General features: G+C 50.4%; 1 protein-coding gene across 3 annotated transcripts in view; it reads right to left on the reverse strand.

Annotated features, from left to right (window-relative positions):
• Nucleotides 1-20,655, reverse strand: part of LOC144098769 (uncharacterized) — a 413,922-nt gene that overhangs the window by 305,581 nt on the left and 87,686 nt on the right. For all 3 annotated transcript variants that reach the window (XM_077631635.1, XM_077631633.1, XM_077631634.1), the window contains exon 2: nucleotides 1,218-2,965. In XM_077631635.1, coding sequence (XP_077487761.1) covers nucleotides 1,218-1,411 — 194 coding nt within the window. In that variant the 5' untranslated portion in view covers nucleotides 1,412-2,965. The remainder of the gene's footprint in view (nucleotides 1-1,217; nucleotides 2,966-20,655) is intronic.

Here is a 20,655-nt window from a genome sequence, read left to right on the forward strand (position 1 = left end):
TTTTCTTGTATGAGGAACCACTTCCAAAACAAACGCCACTAAAGATGCAAAAAAAGGACTATAGCGTCTGTTCACATCATTTCGCTTTTTAAATATGCATTCCAAGAAACATGACATACCCCTCATCAAATTTTTCGTTTTGAGCTCAAGAAATGTTTTCTAACAATAGGTTCGTCACTGAGGCTTTCAAACAGCAGCATGTTCACTATGAACGAATTTGGAGACTTTAATAGACAAAAAGACCTGCTACCATTTGACGTACAGTTGTATCGAAATACCGTAGATTTATATAACGGCACTCGAATATTACTACCTGATTATCTCGTTAATAATTAAGCATTATATTATATTAAGCGAATTAAAATCGCGTTCGTAAGTTTCAAAATGAAACGGACTTTTTTTTCTACTACTGACAAGCAAAAAAAAAGCAAGACTTGCGGAGTCACGGGTCACACGCGGTGACATTTACATATACATGTACTGTACCAGTCGGGGCCATTGCGTAAAAATGCCAATTTTTTTGTACACTGCTGCACTGCCTCCTACTACTCCTGTTATTATCGTGTTTTACTGTGTGTCCATTCTCCACAATACGTTAACATTATGCTTGTAGTGCGGTGCAGCCATACAAGCGGTTTGCCTTGAGCCGCATCCCCCATGACTCATGTACATGCGTCTCAAGTGTGTGGGAAAAAAATGTGAAAAACAATAACACTTCGTCAACGACGGCTCCACGCGAAATAGCAGGTACACTTGTACGAAAGCGAACGGTGGGAAAAATGGGCAAGCTCAACGTCACAGCTGCGGCTATGCATTGTGCACTGCACTGCATACTGCTTGCTGTCTCAATGCCGTCAAAATTTAGCGTGAAGCAGAAATGTCAGCTTCGGGAAACATAACACCTGTTGCGATGCTATGCGGGCAACACCCAATAATCCAAGTTATTTGGGGAATAGAGGGCACGGTGGATAAAATATCATTATATCAATAAATTTGCCTCGGTACCTACCACTCTTCATTGAGCATGATGCTCGGAAGAAAGAAAAAAAAAGGGAAGAAGGAAAATTCCTTCAGAGCACGGACGTCCCCAGCGCTGAAGTGGCCGACCGTTGGTAAGCAGCAACGCGAACATTTCTAGTGCTCGCGCGCTGTCTCCTCCCCACGCCCAATGCGGAGTAGCTGCGCTACGAAAGTTGGGGAAACAGTTGCGCACTCACAAGATTCGCCGCTCCTCCATCTTGCGCAGCGCCTGGTCCCGCTGCAGCACGGTCATGATGGCCTCCCTCTCGGCCAGCGTCAGGTGACTCAAGTCCACATCCATGGCACGGCCCGAGATGGCGCCGAGTCCTCCGGCGCCCGGGCTAGGGGTCAGTCCACTACCGCCGGGCCTGCCGGCGTCTGCGGCCGTCATGAACACTCGGCCGCCGCCGCCGACCGCCGAGCACTGGAGCCGAGCAGGCCGGGGCCAGGCCGCTGGTCTCTCGCCGCCGTCCGAGGCCCAGGCGGGCTTACGGTTCGCATCGGGGCCCCCCCGGTGCTGTTGGCCCCCCCACGAGCCGTTGCCGCTGCAAGACGCCACGCGAGCGCCGCACCCTACAGCCGCGCGGACGACGGCCGAAGCCGCTGCTGCAGAGGGTAGGCACGCGGATGGCAGGCAGCCCGTGAAGCGACACTCCAGACTTTCGGCGCCGACACGCCGCGCGGCGCCACCTCCGCCTCCGCGCTCCTGCGGACCCGAGGCACGTCTTCAGTGCCCTCGCTCGAGACCAGGCTCAGTGAGCACTGCAGGACTGCTCCGAGGGTCGCGAGGAACCTGGTCTCACCTAGCGGCAGTGAACTTGAAAAACGCCTCGGCGCCCCACTGCACGCTTCTCGCTCCTGATGTCGCGTCCAGCTCTTGCAACAGTTGCGCTTCGCACACGGAACACCGCTTGTAGAAGCCCGGCGTTTCTCCTATTTACGTGAAACGGTTTTGGAGCACCGCGCACGCACCTCTCTAGGTACAGACTCTTCAGATGAGAAACTGCGTCACTCGCGGCGAGACTCGAGAGGGAACAACTTGCACAGTCGGCCGGCGGCGTATCCGCACCAATGCAGGCAATGATCCGCGGTGAATACCGAAGGCACACACAACACACAAACACAACACCGTGGCTGTGCCGCCAGTACCACAACAATATAACAATTCCGCGAGGAAAGATGCGTCCACGGAGACACAGGGCGACTGACTAGCAGTCAATCTCGACAATCAGCAGCGATCTCTTCACAAGTGCTCTCAGGTGTCACGTGGTACGGGCGACCAGCCAAAGGTGCGTGGCCGTGCGATGAGCGGCTTTCCGAGATGCTTGTCAGCCACTATCAGCGACGCAAAGCGGCAACTGTTGCTGTTAGCACTTGCGAAAGGCAAGCCACCACCGGTACATAATATTTATCTACGAGTACATGTACCCTGTTTCTTCCTTATACGTCCTACTGAGCTCAAGAGACTGGTCGTATCACTCCTAGGCCATCACAGTGAGGAGATGACGTCAAACACGCCACAGAAGCCTGCTCTGTGCCATTCGTCGCAATCGAACCACGCTCGTATTGGACGCTCCTGCGCCAAACGATCAATCCGGTCGAGTTCTCTTCGATTCGGAGTTGGGTGCGTCGTGGGATATAGACTCGCTGGCTGGCGAAAGCGTCGACGCAGACAGGCGGCACCGTCACTTCGTTGCGAAGTGTGGTTCACTGCGCTCGCACTAGGTAAATATATTGGCACCAGGAAAAGCTTCGGCACGAACACGGGCAGGCACACAAAACGAAGCCAAGGCACGGGTGGCGTAAAGTCGCACTAGGGGCGCAGGCGACAGCTACGCGCGCCGCAACGAGTCGCCGCGCTGCTGGCTCCGGGAGGCCGTCGACTGGCGCATTTTCGCAGCTTCGTGGACCGCCAGGTCGCCTCCTCTGGCATTCAAGCGCCCACCTGCGAGAAACAAGAAAAGATTAAGCTGAGTTGATTCCCTGTGTATCTACGGAACAGTATCAGTACGAGGGTATAATCCTCTATTTCAGGACGGACAACCCATTCACATAAGTAAAAAAATAAAATGAAGGCATGTAAAACTTTGTTGGAAAAACACATCCTTCGGCTAGCAGGCCACATTTTCGCGGACACATTCTTGCGTCGGTCCTACAGAGCAGTGATGTTTTAGCCTTGTTTACATGAACCCGACAGCGGCGGGTCGATCCTGGGGTCCAGTTGAGCAAGCTCAACGGAACTCGATGACTCTCCGTTTACATGAACTCGACACTACAGTGTCGAAGACTCTTGTTTGCATGAGCCCGACAGCAACGGGTCGAGTCAGGAGTCGATTTGAGCAAGGTCAACCCAACTCGATGACTGTCTGTTTACATGAACTCGATACTAGCGAGTCGCACCCTGCGAGGCGCGACCGCACGAGTTGTAAACCGGCGCCCGTTTCTGTTCTTCCCTCAGAAAATGCTTTCCCCAAGCGTGAAAGAGAATTAAGTTTAATTTGCGGAGGGGGCTGCGAGTTAAACCACCCTCTGCAGTCGGGCTGATCCATCCCGACTCGACGGTCGCTTAGCTCGACCCGCTAAGCGTATACATGAGCCCGACAGCCGGATTTCAGCCCGACAGTCTACTCGGCACGACTTTTGTCGGGCTCATATAAACGCTCAGTATATAAGGCACTACACGTGGTCACGTATAGTGAGCACTGCACTCATGGCAGCCCAGGTATACGATGACATGTTATCCACATTATCCAGGTGAGCATGGAAGAACAGAAAGAAGAAGAAAGGGAAGAAGCAGTAGACGCTTCCATGGAAACTGCCGTCAAAAAGAAGAGGGAACAAAAGGAGCGGTAATTCGTCGCCAACTAAAAGCTCAATCGACGAGAATGCATTTCTGCAAGAGTAGCACTAGAGCATCCCGGGTGTGCCTGCAATTTTTTTTACCCATGTTTGAGAGGGCGACAGACCAGAAAGCGCGAAACCCCGAAGGAAGAAAAATACTTACGGCACTCGCACTATCAGCGTGCTGATAGTGACTGTGTAGCGGCGCTGGCATCGCCAGCGGCGCTGATGAAGATCTGCCTCGCGCATCAGAGAACGCTCTCATCAACCAGCCCGGTAGCCAGCAACGTCAACAGCTCTCTCCGGCTGCTTACCAGCCGCGGCTACCGGGACCCACATTTATTGAAGGTCCCGGTAGCCGCGGCTGGTGAGCAGCAGGAGAGAGCTGTTGACGTTGCTGGCTAGGCCAATTGCCGAAATCATTATCTGTTGCACGAGGCAGATCTTCATCAGCGCCGCTACAGCTCCGGCGGCTGCGGGAGCCTCGCCAAGTCAACAGTCAGCAGGGGCAGACATTTTATATTTTACGTTCCTCACTCAGATCACCAGAAAGACTCGGGATAAAGCCATTCCGTTATTAAAATTACATTTACAATTCGATTACGATTCGCAACAACTTCCCAACCGAACCGCCCCGGCATACATCCACACGATTTTTAAAATTCATTTGATACATTCCCGCTGTGGGGTCAAATTGGCACGAAGTGAAAACCCTCCTGCTGGCTTTTTACGCAACCTCGAACAAAGGTGTCAAACCTACGGTGACGCGCGCTCCTTATTCCTGAGCTATTGGCTCAGGTTGCGTGGGGCACCTCGTGTATAAACCCCAGGCCATAAGTCGAATGACTGAGCGCACAACGGCACACGTGAATTTCATGAGCTGCCACACAAGCTCACTGAGCATCTTATGCGCGCCATCTTCCGTTATGCAGCAGCACGGCCAATCGATTATATGCCCTGCTGACTTATCTGGAGGGCCAGAACGTGGCGTGCAAAAGGTAGTTCGCGAAAGGTGCGGTCGATTTCTACAGGAACAGCCGACCGAAACTGCAGAAACAAGTTTAGGATCAAGTTGTGAAAATCGCCCAAGCAAGAATGAGCTTGGAGCGCATGACAAAACGGAGCAGCCAATGCATATCGAGTATCTCAATGTCTTCGCAGCACACACTATACTTAAAAGCGGAACATTCAAAAGTAAATCGTGGTAGAGAAACCTGCGCCGCGCGTTCTATTTGAAATCTGCGGAACTTCGAACTTCGCGCTGGAATTTTGTTGAACACTATCGCAGAGCCGTATCTAGAATGCCTGCGACTGCGTTGAGACGATAGAGCGTCTACTTTGTGAATTCCGTGAGTTATGTGGCGAAAGACAATAGCTATCCTATGAAATCGACTGCCTCGACTCCTCGCCCGACGACGGAGAACAAAATACAGAGGCCACATCGATCGTCAGCCCTGAAGGTTTGTCAGGCGCTGCTCCGGTTCCAGAAGGCGTCAAGATTGCGCGACAGGTTGTGACTCTGTCGCATGATTTCCTTCATGATTACCCTATACCCCTCTCTTCCCCATCTTCCAGTGCGGGACAAGACAATCGGAAGCTCTTTCAATACCCGCGGTCAACTTTCTGTGGCAAAGCAACAGAGGCTAGGCAGGAAAGATGAAAGGGGAAAAGACGGGCCATTGTCCCAGTGCCTTTGGAAGCGGGTTATTCGGGCTATGGGTGAGCGGGGTGAACGTGGAAAGTTGAAGAGACGATGCGAGGTCGCTACGGCAGAGGGAGAGGACGGGTAGCTCACTCCCCACGGCACGGCGACAAAGCCCTGTCTTCTTCCCTTTCCTGCCTAGCCTCTGCTGTTGTGCCACAGAGAGTTGACCGCGAGTGTGGTTAACCTCCACGTCTTCCCTCTTCTTCCTTGCCTCTATCGCAGACTTGGGTTCTTCAACAAACTTCCAAGTCAAAAACAGGGTTCGGCTTCCTATAATCTTCGAATGACAACTTCCTGCCGAAATTTTACCTTCCACGGGATTCGACGGACGCGCTCGAAAACAACACGGTCGGAACTGATGACCTAGAAAGCACCGAAGGCAGCCCACGAACCAGGGACAGCTTGCCGCAGCCACTCGCAAAGCGCGGGCAGCCTGCCCTGACCACGCGCCCCACGCCCTCCCTAACCGGCGCGTTTTATTTCCTTCTAAACGCGCCGCAAGTAGAGAAGCACAACCACCGCATACAAAACGCAACGGCGTCCTACACGACCACCAATCCCGGCTGCCAACCCCCAAACAGCAGCAGCAGCAGCTCAGAGGCTCCGAACGGTGAGAGCGTACAGAGCCAGCGCGAGGCCGTCAAAAGCAGCACTCCATGCAGCGGCGTGAACATATATAGTATACACACACACTCCCCGCCCGCGCAACTAACGCGCGACCGTGTATATATACACACAAAGAGACCCCCGCGACGTTACACGGCTCGTTGTGGCGAAATCGACCCGTTCCTCCCCACCCTTGCCCATTTTATTTCTTGCCTCCGCACTCGAGCCCTTCTTGAACCTAGAGCGGCGCGGCTGCGATTTTCACGGAGCCGCGCCGACGCGGGCGCAAAAGGCGAGAGAAAGCCGAAGCTTGGCGGTGCTAGGCTGTTCGAACGAAAACGCGTTGCCCCGACAAGCGGGCGCCTTTCGCGGCAGCGTTGCCCGTCGCCGAGACAGGAAGCGGCGGGGGACGTATCGCGCCGAACACGCGAGGGTGCTCTGTCTGGACAAGGAACTCTGCCTGCGGGAAGCTTCCGGAAGGAAAGAAGGGGGGGGGGGGGGGGGGGGCGCTAATGCAGCGTTAAGAGAGTGTTCCACGTCGACGGCGGTAGCAGCGAACGCACGCGGTTTGTTGAACGCCAGCGCGCAGCGGTTTCAAGGTGCACTTGCTCGGATAGTGTATAAAACAAAGACTGTTTACATCGCACCGTGCTTGCGGCTTCAGCAGCGCACCTTCATACAAACGGTGTTCCACGGGTTATGTTTCCCGGCTGCGCCTTTTTACGAAGTCATGGAACAGCGTGAGAGATCCTACGGCGAAGTCAAAATGCGGAATGTATCTTCCTAAAAATATCGAAGGACGCCGCCATACTTGACACGACAGACTGTCGGAAGCACCTGGAAACACCTGCTCGTAACAGCGGAAAGGATAAGCACCAGCACGCGCGCTACCCGCACTGCAAAAAGCAGGTGCTCCGGTAGACGTGGAAAGGTGCGCTTCCGTCCCCCGGTGCACTATTCTCAGAATGCTGTAGTTACAGCCCGAGGCAAACTCAACACAACTCGCGCAGATGCACGCGAGCTAGCCTCCGGTTAGTGCAAATTTACCAGTGGTCGATTTTGTTATCAGAGGTTATGTGGCGGTTTCGTCACGTCAGTAGCGCATGGACGGATTTAAAACATTACAGAGCAGCGAAGAAGTCTGGAGAAAGGTTCCAATAATGCATTTGACTAAATTCTATACCGATGTCCTCAGGTATTGAACAAGATTAGTTCCAAAGGAGTCACTTGTTCGATTCTCGTGAAGTTCTCTGAGTGGGTAGCAAAGGCACGTGTTCGACTAATGTCGTCAAATTCGACACCATCGCACTTATGACCAGAAAATAAGAGATATTACCAAGGGGGAGGTTCGGCTTGCCAGGGGTACCAACATAGACAACAGTTTGCGGGACGAGAGTGCGCGAGAAAAAAACAAACAAATCATTGCTGCGTAGGAGGGCAAGAAGATCATCGAAAAACATTGAATTGTTAGAATTACTCCAGTTCCATCAGCCACTGGTCTGGGCCGATTCTCACGAGTCTGCTAGTGTGACAATGCAGGGAGCGGCGCGAGAATGCAGAGAGGGGGGCTATCCCCAACCATTAGGGGAGGGGACTATCTCCTTTAATTTACCACTTCCTGCAATGTCACGCTAGCAAAGCATCATGAGAATTGGCCGACGCCATTGGCTGGAAGGGGGTACTTTGACGGGGAAAACCGCTTCGTTCTTGAGTTGTATCCGACTATAGTAGAGAAGGGGATTCCTCTCGCTTCACTTAGCCGCCTGCCAACCGCGGCAGGTGGCACGTCGCAACTGGCTCTTGCGTGTATCAGCCTTGGCAGGTTGTACACCCGAGTACACCAGCCCTGTAGGCGGCAAAGTGTGGTGCCACCAGTGGGTGCGGGAACGTGAGGCTCTTATGCTATCGAAAAATACTGCTAACGCAGATTTGTCGCATCACATGGTATGATCACATGTGCATTTTATATTTTTCCGCGAATCCGCTCTCCGTAAAACTTTTTCCACGACTGTATGCAACTGCTATACTTATTGTTAAGAGAGCTCATTGCTTGTCAAATGTAAGCAAACAATCCGGCGCCCGACGCGAGGACTAGCGACACAACAGGGCATTTCATTCTTCTTTGTGATCCACAATCACGACATACGCAAGAACGAACTCAAACCCGAAGAAAAGCAGCTAAAAAAAAAGGCGACCTTTCAAAAAACCTCTTCACAGTTCCCTCGACAACTTCAAACCGACGCTCGACATCGCAAGGGATTCGACAGCGGGAGCTCCAGTGCCCTCATCCCCGTTTACCCCGTACTGAAGCTCACAGATACACGAAAGTGTCGCCCAGACTCCCCTAAGACCACACACAAAAGGAGAAAAAGGCGCGAGCAAAAATCCCGCCATCCCCCCATCGACCAACGCGCGCACGGGAACGACCAGACCACAAGAGATTCCCCCCTCCCCGCTTCTCAACCGAGAGCATTCCAAGACGGCACTCGGCGACGTCGGGCACCTCATCAAGATTCACAGCGGCGATGTGGCGTCGCCGGTGAAGAGAGGCGGGAAGTCCGTTCGAGTGTAGCGGACGGCGGCTGGGGTGCGCGAACACAGACAGACAGGACAGTCGACCACTCCTGACCTTCCCAAGCCCTCCTTCGCTATAGACTCATCTGAGACGTTCACGTTCCTCCGTTAGAGAGACTGCAGCTGGCCGCTCTCTGCCCCCCAACCTTACCCCCCTCTCCTCCCGCGAAAGCTGCGCATCGCGGGAGAGTGAACAAATCGACCGGCCGGCTCTCGTCGGCGGCACGGCGCGGCTGGGACGACGGATGACGTCCGCCAGACACGCAGCCGCCCCGGTTATCTCATTAAAACGCAGGCTTCTTCCGTCCATCCCTTTATTTATTTTTTATTTTTCTTATATACACAGCGCACACATCCGAGCCGGCCCGGCACGGCGATGGCTGGGCGGATGGAGACGCCACCATCGGCGCTTCAGCGCAATTCCACTGCTGCAGTACGTGAGCAAGGTCGGCGCTGCCTATCGGCTGTGGCAATGCTTACGCTTTTGAAACTTCACAGCACGGTAGGCAAAACGCGTAACTAAGAGCGAAAATAAAAACAATAATTGTTCGCGTACCGTTATCTCTTTGCATCGATTAGCAAACTGTGTGACGTCACGAACCCTGAGCGCGCACTGCCACAGACCACTCTCGATAAATTCAACTTGAAGGGGACCACATATATGCTCGAATTAGCCGGCTTTCCAATCAGGGGGAGCAAGTTTTATTATACTTGGGCGTTGACTGAACCAAAGCGTCAGTTCGAATAAACCGAAAGTTCGAATTCAGCGAGTGCTATTAACGAGATTCTATTATTTTCTTATTTTTCGCCACATCTGTTCCTATGAATAACACTTCCCATCACACTTCGTTGTAGTTAAGGTTAACGCACTATGCGCTTTCCCAAAAGGGAGTATTCACCGATAAGCGCAGCGAAAAAATGCGCGTGTCTAATGGGATTACCGCCACCTGCACCGAACTGCACCGCTGAAGCCATGGGCTGGACAAAAAACTGGCGCCCGCGACGTCCCGTGAATACCCCCCAAAAGTATGCGCTATCTTATAGGGAAAGAAAAGCAGGGGTTGTTTTTACTGCGTGTTAAAAATCTAAGGCACCGCGATGCTTCACCCACTCGTAAGTGTCTGTCGAGAACAAATTTTAAACGAGCCAGACGTTCGCACACACAAGCATGAGTGTGTGAGGACAGAAAAAGGTACATCAAACAGTATTCTATGTAACCGGCCGTTGTGACCAAAATAAGATGTTAATGAGCTAATGCGGCACTGTGCTTCTTGTTTTCCTGTTTTGCTCCATCGCCAAGTGCGTTATTACATATACGGTAAATGAGCGCAAAATGACAAAGGACGCGGCAGGCGAAATGTTTTAAAATCGCAACAAAATATTCGACGAAGCAACGTGTACAGAGGACCGAAGTTTCAAACATTGCACAAACTTCAAACATGAGAGATAGGTACACAAATTTGGGGATCGTCAGAGAAACACTACGGTTCAAGTAGTGGAAAAGCACTAAATAATGTGCCGAGTGACAGCGAGTAAACAGTCCTTTCTTAGCACAATATTTAAAAAGAAAGTAATCTTCGAAAGAGACCGGTGTAAAATGGGGTTGCACGAGTCAAGGATGCGAGCTATTGCTAAGGCCGTATAGCTCTGAAGTGCCCCCCCCCCCCCCCCCCCCCCAATTAACTTCTGCAAATTTCATTCCAACGAAACTCGATTAACGAAAGCTAAATTGAACGAACGCAGATGGTGTAGCGACTACAAACGGGACGATGTATTGTACAGCGATTCCCAGAAAACTCGAGTAATTTACAAAGGCGGAGGGAATAACGAGGGATCCTTGCACGAAAGGCCGACAATCTTCAACCCATACTCGCATCGCTGAAAAAAAAAAGGAGAAGGCAGCGAATGATAGAGTTACACTAAACGCAGAGTTAAAGGCAAAGCACATCAGCTAAATCGAATACAGCTCCCAAGCTTGCAAAGTGCATTTCAATTAGCGCTTCTGAAGGCAGCTTCCTTTCTTTTTTTACAAAGGCACGTCCACTAATTTCCTACTCAATTATTGCCGACACTCGCCTTAAGCTCGCTTTAATGCCCAAAAACGATGTATGAAAGGAAGCCGGTAATACAAGACGGAACCGAGAGTTTCAAGCGCAAGACCTGAAGCTCGTGCATTGCGTATTAAACACGACAGCAGCCGGTCATTGTAGCAAGGTGTCAATCTAAGTTTTTTCATCGAGTCGCTTCTTACTATGGCTCGGTCTCAAAGACAGCGAAACGTGACAGAGCTCCTGGAAGGGCTTCAGAGAACTTTTTTCTTCCCGGCCCGCAAAACTTCGAACGGCTCCGGTATGAGCACTCAGAAAAAGTGCAAATCCTTAATCCGGAGAAGAAAAAAAAAACACAAGAACTTTCGCACGTGCCTTTCATAAAACAGCTTTCTTTGACCGAAAGGCATCAATGCTCCCGACAAATAATACTTGGCTAGGGTTTAGACACCTAACTCATTCGCTATTTCTTTCGTAGCTGGAGATTTGCAGCATTTCGGTTTTCTCATTCACCCCGTATCGCTGTTGTGAACAAACTCTGACACAAACAACACCGAATATTCATTGTATGGGCACTGTTTCGAAACCCACACTTGGAAAAACGCAGAGGTAACACTCTACGCGCAATGTGCGTTATTAGTGCAACCGCAAGCGTGCAATGTAATGAAAGCATAGACGAATAAAACGCGCACAAAGTAACCGCGCAATTCGTCCTACCGAGTATAATTAAAAAAAAACGTGAAAAACGTGCACAGAAGATAAACGCCGATTTCCACTCTCCTGCTTTGAGTCGTCAGGCTTCTGTCAAAACGGCAGAAGAAAATAAACTTAATCGGCAAGCTTTGATGGTTACGCTTACCAAAAGCGAAAACGTGTATGGGTCAAGTTTCGCGTATATTAGTTGCTTCAGCTCGTTTTTGGGTGCTGCCGCCAGGAGCGCTGCTTTACACCTCTTCCGCAGGCGGGTCCAAACGTCCATCTGTCTTCCGGCGGCGCCTTCAAGAACACACAAGTTTCATCCGGTCATTCTGCCTTCACGCCGTGATGGGCGGAAAGGCCACCGGCGTGCGCGCATACCCTAGGCGTACATAATCCATGAAAACACATCGCGCGAGACGGAAGACAGATAACAGAACGCCAATCACAAACCACGCTGCATGACAGGCGAAGCGTATACGGTCGAGGAGGGAGGAATCCAAATTACAGAGCAAAGGAAACGCCTGGCTTACTTAACCACTCCACCCGTGACTCACGACCAACTAGTAATAAATAAATAAATAAATAAATAAGTACCACGAAAGCAGCGCGGATTTCGAACACCGTAATCTTATTTCCCACAATTGTCCACTCTTTGACTGACGGGAATACTAGGAGAACGGACAGTAATGTTAGAATGGAGCAGCCTTGTCTTGGCTTGTTCTAAAGAGTTCAGTGAGGCGAGACAAAGCGAGGCCTTGCCTTGCGGCTAGGGTCTTAAGGCTAACCCCACGAATAAACACCGGAGAAACACACGCCCCGCTTCAAGGAACATTCCCTCCCCGAAATGACAACGCTATTTTCGTTTGCTAGAGGTTGTCTTATCAGAAAGCGAATCGCGCTGTAATAAACAACGTCGTAACATGGGGAAAATGGTGCTCAATGGGGGAAGAATGAAGTTGGGGGGTGTAAAGCATGCTGCTGCTCACGGACGTGAACTCGTAAAGCTCCCGTTGAGTGTGTGCGCAGGACGACAGGACGAGTGCCATACACATGGTGCCCAGCAAGGACCCCGTATGAATGAATGAAAAAAAGAAAAAGAAAGGAAGAGACCGACGCAAAGAATCAATAATAAAGAAAAATATATCAGATAAAAAAAGAGAACAAGCAAGAAAGAATGAAACAAGCAAACAAACAAGGTATATTGGTTTTGCGGCAGTAGGTTTGTCAATCAATGATGAAGTGCATATGGCTCGGACGATAATTTGATCTTGATGAGTATTCTCATCCCATAAAAAAATGAAAATGTATCAAGCATGAGTGCTCGCGCAAAAAACATGCCGTACAAATGCGATAGCATTTACGTTGTTGCCTCACAAAAAAAAAAAAAAATGCCGGATTCTGTCAAGAAATTCCCTGACTGGTCAAAACAGTCGAGAGCGGTCACGTGACCTTGCGACGTCATCACAACCAGCCAACCGTTGCCAAATCCAATGCCACTGCCACCCGCCCAGAGTGGCGCTGCGCATGATCCTTACGGGAGATCGGGAAGAGCAAACTGGATCTTACAAGCCCCACCCGCTGTGCGCCAGTAGTGGTATGAGAACCATCCGCGATCTTTCAATGCGATTGAGAGGGCCGTGACGTCATCAACACCCCGTGATCACCAGTGCACCAATCATAATTCACCGGGAAGTTTGAAAATCTGAGGGACCCGAAAATTTGGAACCTGGTTCACCCTCCCAGAATTCCAAAGGGCACTCAAAATTTATCATGTAGGCCAACCTCAGAAAATGAATTAAACTGCACTAGTAAGCGGGATAAGTGTAATCCAGTTTAAAAGCCAATGGAAGATGCTCGAACATTCTAGAAGGTGATAACTCATGCCTACCAACAAGGGTTCCAACAGGGAACAGCTTCCAACCGGTGTTTTGGCGGAAAAATCGTAAGAACTTTACAGACACTCATCGCAAACATCATAGCAGGCGACCATGGCATTTTCTTCAAGAATGCAGTTAAAAAGGCCCCCAGTTTTTTTTTTTTCCTGTAGTGTAACTACAACAGCGAGACGTGTCGCGCAAGGGAACCAAGGACAACAAGGCAGTGCTGGTCCTGTTGCCTTTCTGTCTCACCTCTCAATGGTGCCTCACCGATTATCCTACACGAAGGCGCTATACAACAACGACGCCGTTGACAACAGATTATCATTCCAGCCCTCCTTGAAAGCAAGAAGTCTGAGAATTCGCACAGCCATCGTATACTGGTCAGCGCCGCGCCCGAATCATTGAACCGAGGTTCTGCCACACGATTTGGTTTTTAGGAAAGGCCTCATGGGTTCGAACCCGACCGCGGCGGCTGCGTTTTTATGGAGGAAAAACGCTAAGGCGCCCGTGTGCTGTGCGATATCAGTGCACGTTAAAGATCCCCAGGTGGTCGAAATTATTCCGGAGCCCTCCACTACGGCACCTCCTTCTTCCTTTCTTCTTTCACTCCCTCCCTTATCCCTTCCCTTAAGGCGCGGTTCAGGTGTCCAAGGATATATGAGACAGATACTGCGCCATTTCCTTTCCCCAAAAACCAATTATTATTATTATTATTATTATTATTATTATTATTATTATTATTATTATTATTATTAAACCAAAACCACAGAAAGAGAGGTTTGAACTCCGACCACAACAAGGTGCGAAAGAGTGACCTACACACATCCTTCGCGCTACGGCTTCAAGAGCATAGCTTCTGACAGAACACAAGGAACGTAGCACACCTAATCCCACAGTTCGCCTACTTCTACCACGTGTTTTCGTCTTGCAAACAGCTTTCTCCATCTGGCTCTCGTTCAACAATAAAAACATAGCACCGCAGTGGCAGAGATAGCGCTGCGAAACACAGTAGCAATGGATCCCTTTCCTGCCCCATCCCATTTTCTTTTTCGTTTTCTTCACAGCCACCGTCCTCTAGACCAAGCGTTCCAAAAACTACGCTTTATCACCGTAAATGTAACGTATTAACGAGACAGACGTGTGAGGAAGGTTTCGCGAATTTTAGGGCACCGACAACCCAACAGCAGCGGCTTGAGTGTTCGTCTGTCGCAACAGGATAGTCAATGACGTCACCGCTCCTGAATGACATCACGGCTACTTCCGACCAATGAGAAACAAACACTGTGGCGTGCACTAGCTGGACGGCCAAACAGAATGCGTTATATGTGGTCACGTGACCTGCATATATTTGTCGGGAATGGAGGAGAGGAGAGGTGGTGTAACGGTACATTTACTGCGGTCACTTTGCTGCCGCCGGAATGGACAAGAAGCCTTGGCGATATGTTTCTTTATTTTCCTCTAAACCTACATGCTTTTTAGCCAAGAACAGTTCCTACGTCAGCCCTGCCATATTGAGCCCCATTCGCAAGGAATTCGGCGCAGTCTTCATCTCCTCCCTCTCCTCCTCCTCCTCCACGCTCCATCGCGTAGTCGTTCTTTCCTTTTCCTCCGCCGCCTTCATTTCCTCCCCGCTGGCGAAACGCAGACAAACCGATGGCATCAACGGCCGCTTCCTAGTTTCCGAGGCCCGGAACTTTTAAAATGGCGCCGGCAGAGAGAAAAAAATAAACACAAACAAATAAGCAATAAAACAATATGCGACAAATAACTGACCGCCGTTCGCTTTTTTTTTTTTTCTCAAAAGCACGGGTGGTCCGCTCCTTTGGAGAAAGAATGGGAGGCGAAATCGTGCGGGGACGCGAACTTGCGCCGCGCCATCATTCCAGATGGTTCATCGTCGCTCAGAGGGCGATAAATGGCTGGCGCGATTTCTCTCTTTCTTTCTTTCTTTCTTTCTTTCTTTCTTTCCCTTCGTCTCTTTCTCGCACTTACTGTGTTCTTTGTTTTTCCCTCTGAACCCCTGACGCGGTTAGAAGAAAGTACGAATGAACAAGATTTCACGAAACCAATGAGAGCAAAACAAACTGCACTGCACGCCACCAAGCACGATTGGGGCGCGGTTACTGGAAGTAGTTCGACGGCTAAAAAGCGAAGATGCATAACGCAAGGTAACAAATCCGAAGTTATCGATACATTGCCATGACTCTTGCGCCAACTCAGCCGTGCAGAAGCTGATTTACAGTTGCAAAAAGTACCTCGAAATAAATTGAGAAGACAAAAAATGGCTGTGGTTTAGCTCTGGTTAAACCTGGAGTGACGCGATAGCTACAGCTGGCCGAGTGGAACTCGCTCAGTCAGTCTTTCGCCGCTCCGTTTCGCTGGGCGCTCCTTCATCATCTTCGTCCCTAAACGTGGATTCACCCCCCCCCCCCCCCCCCCCCGGTTTCGCCGGCGCGCCGCGCCGCCGGCAGCTGCTCCGCACCACGTGACCAACCACGGCGCCGCCACGGAGCTCAAGGGCGGCCACCGAGCTCAGGGGCAGCCACACTGAAGTCTCGAAGAGCTGGCGTAGTGTAGCTATGGCTACAATAAAGCTTTCGTCTCAACGTTCAAACCGCCTCACTTCGGCAGTTTGCTATCCGAAAAGCGGCAGCAATCGTTGAGACTGGTTTCACAGGCTCCATCCAGGCGGCGGCTGAACCCCCGAATTGAGCGCGTGCATACACAGGAAATGGAGATCTCAAAAGTTAAGCCCTCCTATGACCGTTTCTGCAGTTATTTTTCAGTAATGTGCCAGTCCTTACACCATCCAAATGCGAGAAACCAATTTCCCATTGCGAACACGTCTTTGCATGCATACGCTTCGACGTACTCGACACAGACATTAACAGACAAGCCCACTGCTCCCCAAATGCGCTTGTTCTGCACTACTCGCGTCCACTCTCACGCGCCTGAGAACTTCCTCCCTCGTTACCTCGGGTGATAATGTAACTGCCTCCGAGAGCGTTCCCTTCGCCTCTCTATCACATTACAAGACCATCGACTGTCTCTTCTATGAATGCCTTTCTCAGAAAGGCCAGTCTCTTACAGTCACGAAACAATATCAACGGCTATAGCGTATGTTTTATATTACACTTTCTTTTCATTCTATCCACTTACCATTGCTCCCACTCCTTTTCCTCAGTTTGAGGGGCCAACTTAGTCCGCACAGTACTATTCAGTGCGAGTAAGGAGCGCTAACCCTCAAAATCTTGAAACCGATTTCAGTCGTTTCATAGGTACTGGCTGAGCACACTGCAGAGGGAGCGCAGCATCATGCCGCTAACGATGGTAGCCTGATGTTCTGCAGCCATCATCCTGCACACAACAGCTGTCCTATTCCCAATCTACGGCATACCAAACCACCACAAATTACTCAAAACAAAGCACGCCAAGCGTCAGTAAAAGTGCGACAAGATGCTACGGCTAAAATCGAAGCCGGTCACACACAAATTGAAAGCGTTCACGCAAATTTCTACCCCTGGGACTCACCCGACATTGTTACTTCGCAAGGTACGGTCATCGAGCGGTAAGATACAAATGTTATACATTAAGCGATGCACTTCGAAGCACTGATTCTGCGACCAACCGCGCCCAGTGATTTCAAATCCGAACTTCGCACGCGAGAGTACCCCAGCGCCGTCTAATATATGACTGAAATTAATCGCCACGCATTCTCTTCTTTTTGCTGAAGCTCCCGCTTACAGATACCGATAACCTAAACCCGGTACCCGCAGGGATTTTATGGCGCACGAAGCGTCCGCCTCATATCCTCGTAAAGGCCTCACTTCTCATCCTGTCTGTCCACGTTTTACGATCTCCTCTCCTTTAAACTGCGCACTCCAGAAATGCGTTAACCCTTCCCGAAAAGCAGAAAAACGGCGCGAGCGGGAGCTTCGCGCCATAAACCAATTCCGACCCTGCGCGCGCTTTCCGAGGCAGTTGACGCGGTATATAAACCGCGCCACTCAGCGCGGACAAAATATCGCTCATTGCAAAACGTAGCAGCAACCGCCAGCGGCAGTTTGCTATAACAAGCCTAAACGCGCGACAACAAGAGGGGGAACACGATCGAGAGCTATACAGGAGTGAAGAGCGAAGCTCAAAAGAAAGCATACTGAAGAAGTTGGCGCGGAAAAACGAGGACAAGCGAGACAAACAAACACTCGCTTGTCCTCGTTTTTCCGCGCCAACTTCTTCAGTATGCATTTCAACCAACTAGCTCAACTTTCTGCTCTCCCTCAAAAGAAAGGCAGCCAAAAAAGAAAGCGAACGCCAGAGAAACGAACGTTATTCAGCGTGAGATCAACGCGACAGCAACGACTGCAAGGTAAATCAACACAGCGGGACAGAGCAGGAAGACAGAGCAGCACCAGAGTCAGGGGCCACCGGGCTGCCCTTTACTTAAATCTTCCCGCAACGCGGAAGGGAAGAAAAAAAGAGGATGGCGGAAAGCCGCGGGGAAAGTGTTGTGCAAGGGGAGCGCAGGGAGAAGTGGGACGCAAGCAGGACGCGTAGGGAGTCTTGCGCGGCTAATGCAACGCGCTTGAAGGGAGGGGAACCCAGGGGCCCGTAAAAGACCCGAGATGGTCCCAAAATCGATGCAGCGCGGCAACTTTTCTCTTTTCTTATTGTCTTTTTTCCCGCCCCAAGCTTCTCTCCTAAGCAGATCTCTCTCCCCTACGGCAATAGACAGGTACGCGGAGTAAGAAAGCAGGCAAACAAGCACTCGTGCAAAGGCGCGAAAACATTCGAACACTCGCTGTCCCTGGATTTCTATCCACGGCGAGGCCGTAGACGCCCGCTGTTAACGTCGCGTAACGAGCGTGTGCGCGAGCCCTTTCTTTCTTTTCTTCCTACCACTGCCGCTCTAACGCGTGTGCAGCCGGCTTTTCCAGTCGTCCCAAGTTTCGTGCGCAGTGCTATATAGTCCTGAGAATCTGCCGGAATGCATGTAGTAAAGGGTAGGCTTTTGGAAGGGTGCTTGGCTAGTTTGCGGCGTAGCGCATTTGTATTACAGCTAAGCAATGCTAAAACTCTATTTCTGTACGAAAGTTCTTTACGCGCTCAGATCCGCTAGTATATATGTTCCAGAAAAAAAAAACGAAGCCGCGAAGCCGTCCAGGTGTGCCCCAGGCCCGACGCGAACGTCGTGTGCCTCCAGAACCCGTAGCTGCGACGATGAGCGTTTCTGCACAAACCTGCCCCGAAAGCAGCCCGTCAACGGCTTGGGTCGACCAATAGAAACTTCGAACTGAGTGACCCTATCGCTTAGGGGCATACGGGAATAGCAGGGCGTCAGTGTGTAGGACGATAACGCTCCTCCGGTTATTGATCTGCGCATGCTCACTGGCGTCCCGGTATTTCCCTAACCGACAGGGTCACTCAATTTTAAAAGTCCTATTTTCTGCAGTACCGGGGTGGGGAAAACGAGGACGTGCAGGCGGTACTATATTGTTGCCAGGAGTTCTAGACAAGGGCTACTAGTTTCCTTCGCTGCCACAACGTGGTGCATAGTTCTGGACATTACAAAATCAGCGCGTTGACGTCATCTGTGACGTAGAAATGAACGCGAATGACCACGCGGCTGCAGAACAGAAAGTGGTAGGCCGCCAGGCTTAACCCCACTGGATGGGTGCTTCCAGGAATTCGTGGTAACTAAAGGTTACACATGCATATACAAGAAAAAACCCACTGCGACCTTGGCCAGACGCCGAAGAGGAAGATAGAGAGAATGGCGCAGAGATAGAGTACGAATTAAGATGACGGCAAGGGAAATGAGACGGGGGACAGCCCCGTCCCGCTTCCCGTATACTCTTATGAGGGTTCTATAACATGCTCAACAAACGGAGAAAACTCATCCAGGTTCATCTCAAGCGGCTCATAAATATAAATAGAGGAATCTGTCAAAAAAAATAACCAATTTTGAGAGATCTTGAGGAATCGGAATGAAAATCGAGGAAACAAAGCCGTGAGGGCTGAAATAAATAAATTTTAAAGCAATAATAAGAAATAAACTAATCCGTAGGTTGTCCGCACTCTGGATTAGACGTCTTCCTTCTCTTCATTTCAGCTAAAAAAACATAAGAAGAAAAACTAATAGCGTGATGCGCCAAGTCCGGGGTAGGGTTGCCGTAATAAATGGTAGGGGCATGTAGCCCGAGATGCTCAGCTCAAAAGCCAGGCGCACTGGTGCGCGCACGTTGGGCGCCGGAGCGGATGAGTCTGTCAGCCACGCCTCTGGGAAAGATGCGGTCGATAAGACAAAAAAAAAAAAAGAACACAGCTTGTTCTCTAATGCTCGCCGCTTGATTGCTTTGCAGCAGTTAACGTAGCCTCAATCATTTCTCTTCTCATAGCTCCCTGTGCTGGCATCAATATAACTTCAATCTGTCTCATTAGCCTCCAAGTTTCAGCCGCACACACGAGTATACTCGTGACGACAGCCACTGTAGTCGCTGGGCTCAACTGTTATGTACCTTACATTTGACTGATACATCATTAAGCTGCTGTTTTTTTTTTTAACTTCAGAGAGCAGCGGCAGTGAATGCCGCCGAAAATACGAGTATGCACTGCACTAAGTGTTCTTCTGGGAACGCACAGACAGGCGGAGAATCTGAGCACATAAGCTGAAAGGTATACCAGGTGTGTCATGGTTCAAATTCATTTAGTCTCCTTTTGTGCAAGGAGGGTGCAGCCACAAAAAGCTAAATGCGTTTTTAAATGTATATGTGCTTTCACAATATAAAAAAAAGCTGAAATGGGCCGCCGCAGTGGCTCAGTGTGGTTACGGTGCTCGCCTGCTGACCCGAAAGACACGGGTTCGATCCCGGCCGAGGCGGGGGCACGTCGATGGAAGCGAGACGCTAATAGCCCATGTACTCTGTGATGCCTGTTCATGTTAAACAACCACAGGTAGCTAAAAATACCCGCGGTCTTCCACCACGGCGTACCACAGGCTGAGTTGCTTCGAAAAGTTAAACCCCATAAACCAAAAACCTGATATGGATATTACCGAGGGTGGGCTAAACGCCTGTCACTAAATAAGGAGACTAACCGTAATAGATAAAATGTAAACTATTCAATATTAGTCCACCACCCTAATATTAATCATGTCTTAGCTATATTCTGCTCCGCTACACCGCTAAACCGAAAGACAAAAAAAAAACGCTCTTCTAACTCAAAACTCCTATTTTTACTATTGCAGAACATCTTAGCTGAAACACCAAGTATACCAAATGAG

Source organism: Amblyomma americanum, chromosome 7 (genome assembly GCF_052857255.1).
Source record: "Amblyomma americanum isolate KBUSLIRL-KWMA chromosome 7, ASM5285725v1, whole genome shotgun sequence".
NCBI lineage: Eukaryota > Metazoa > Arthropoda > Arachnida > Ixodida > Ixodidae > Amblyomma > Amblyomma americanum.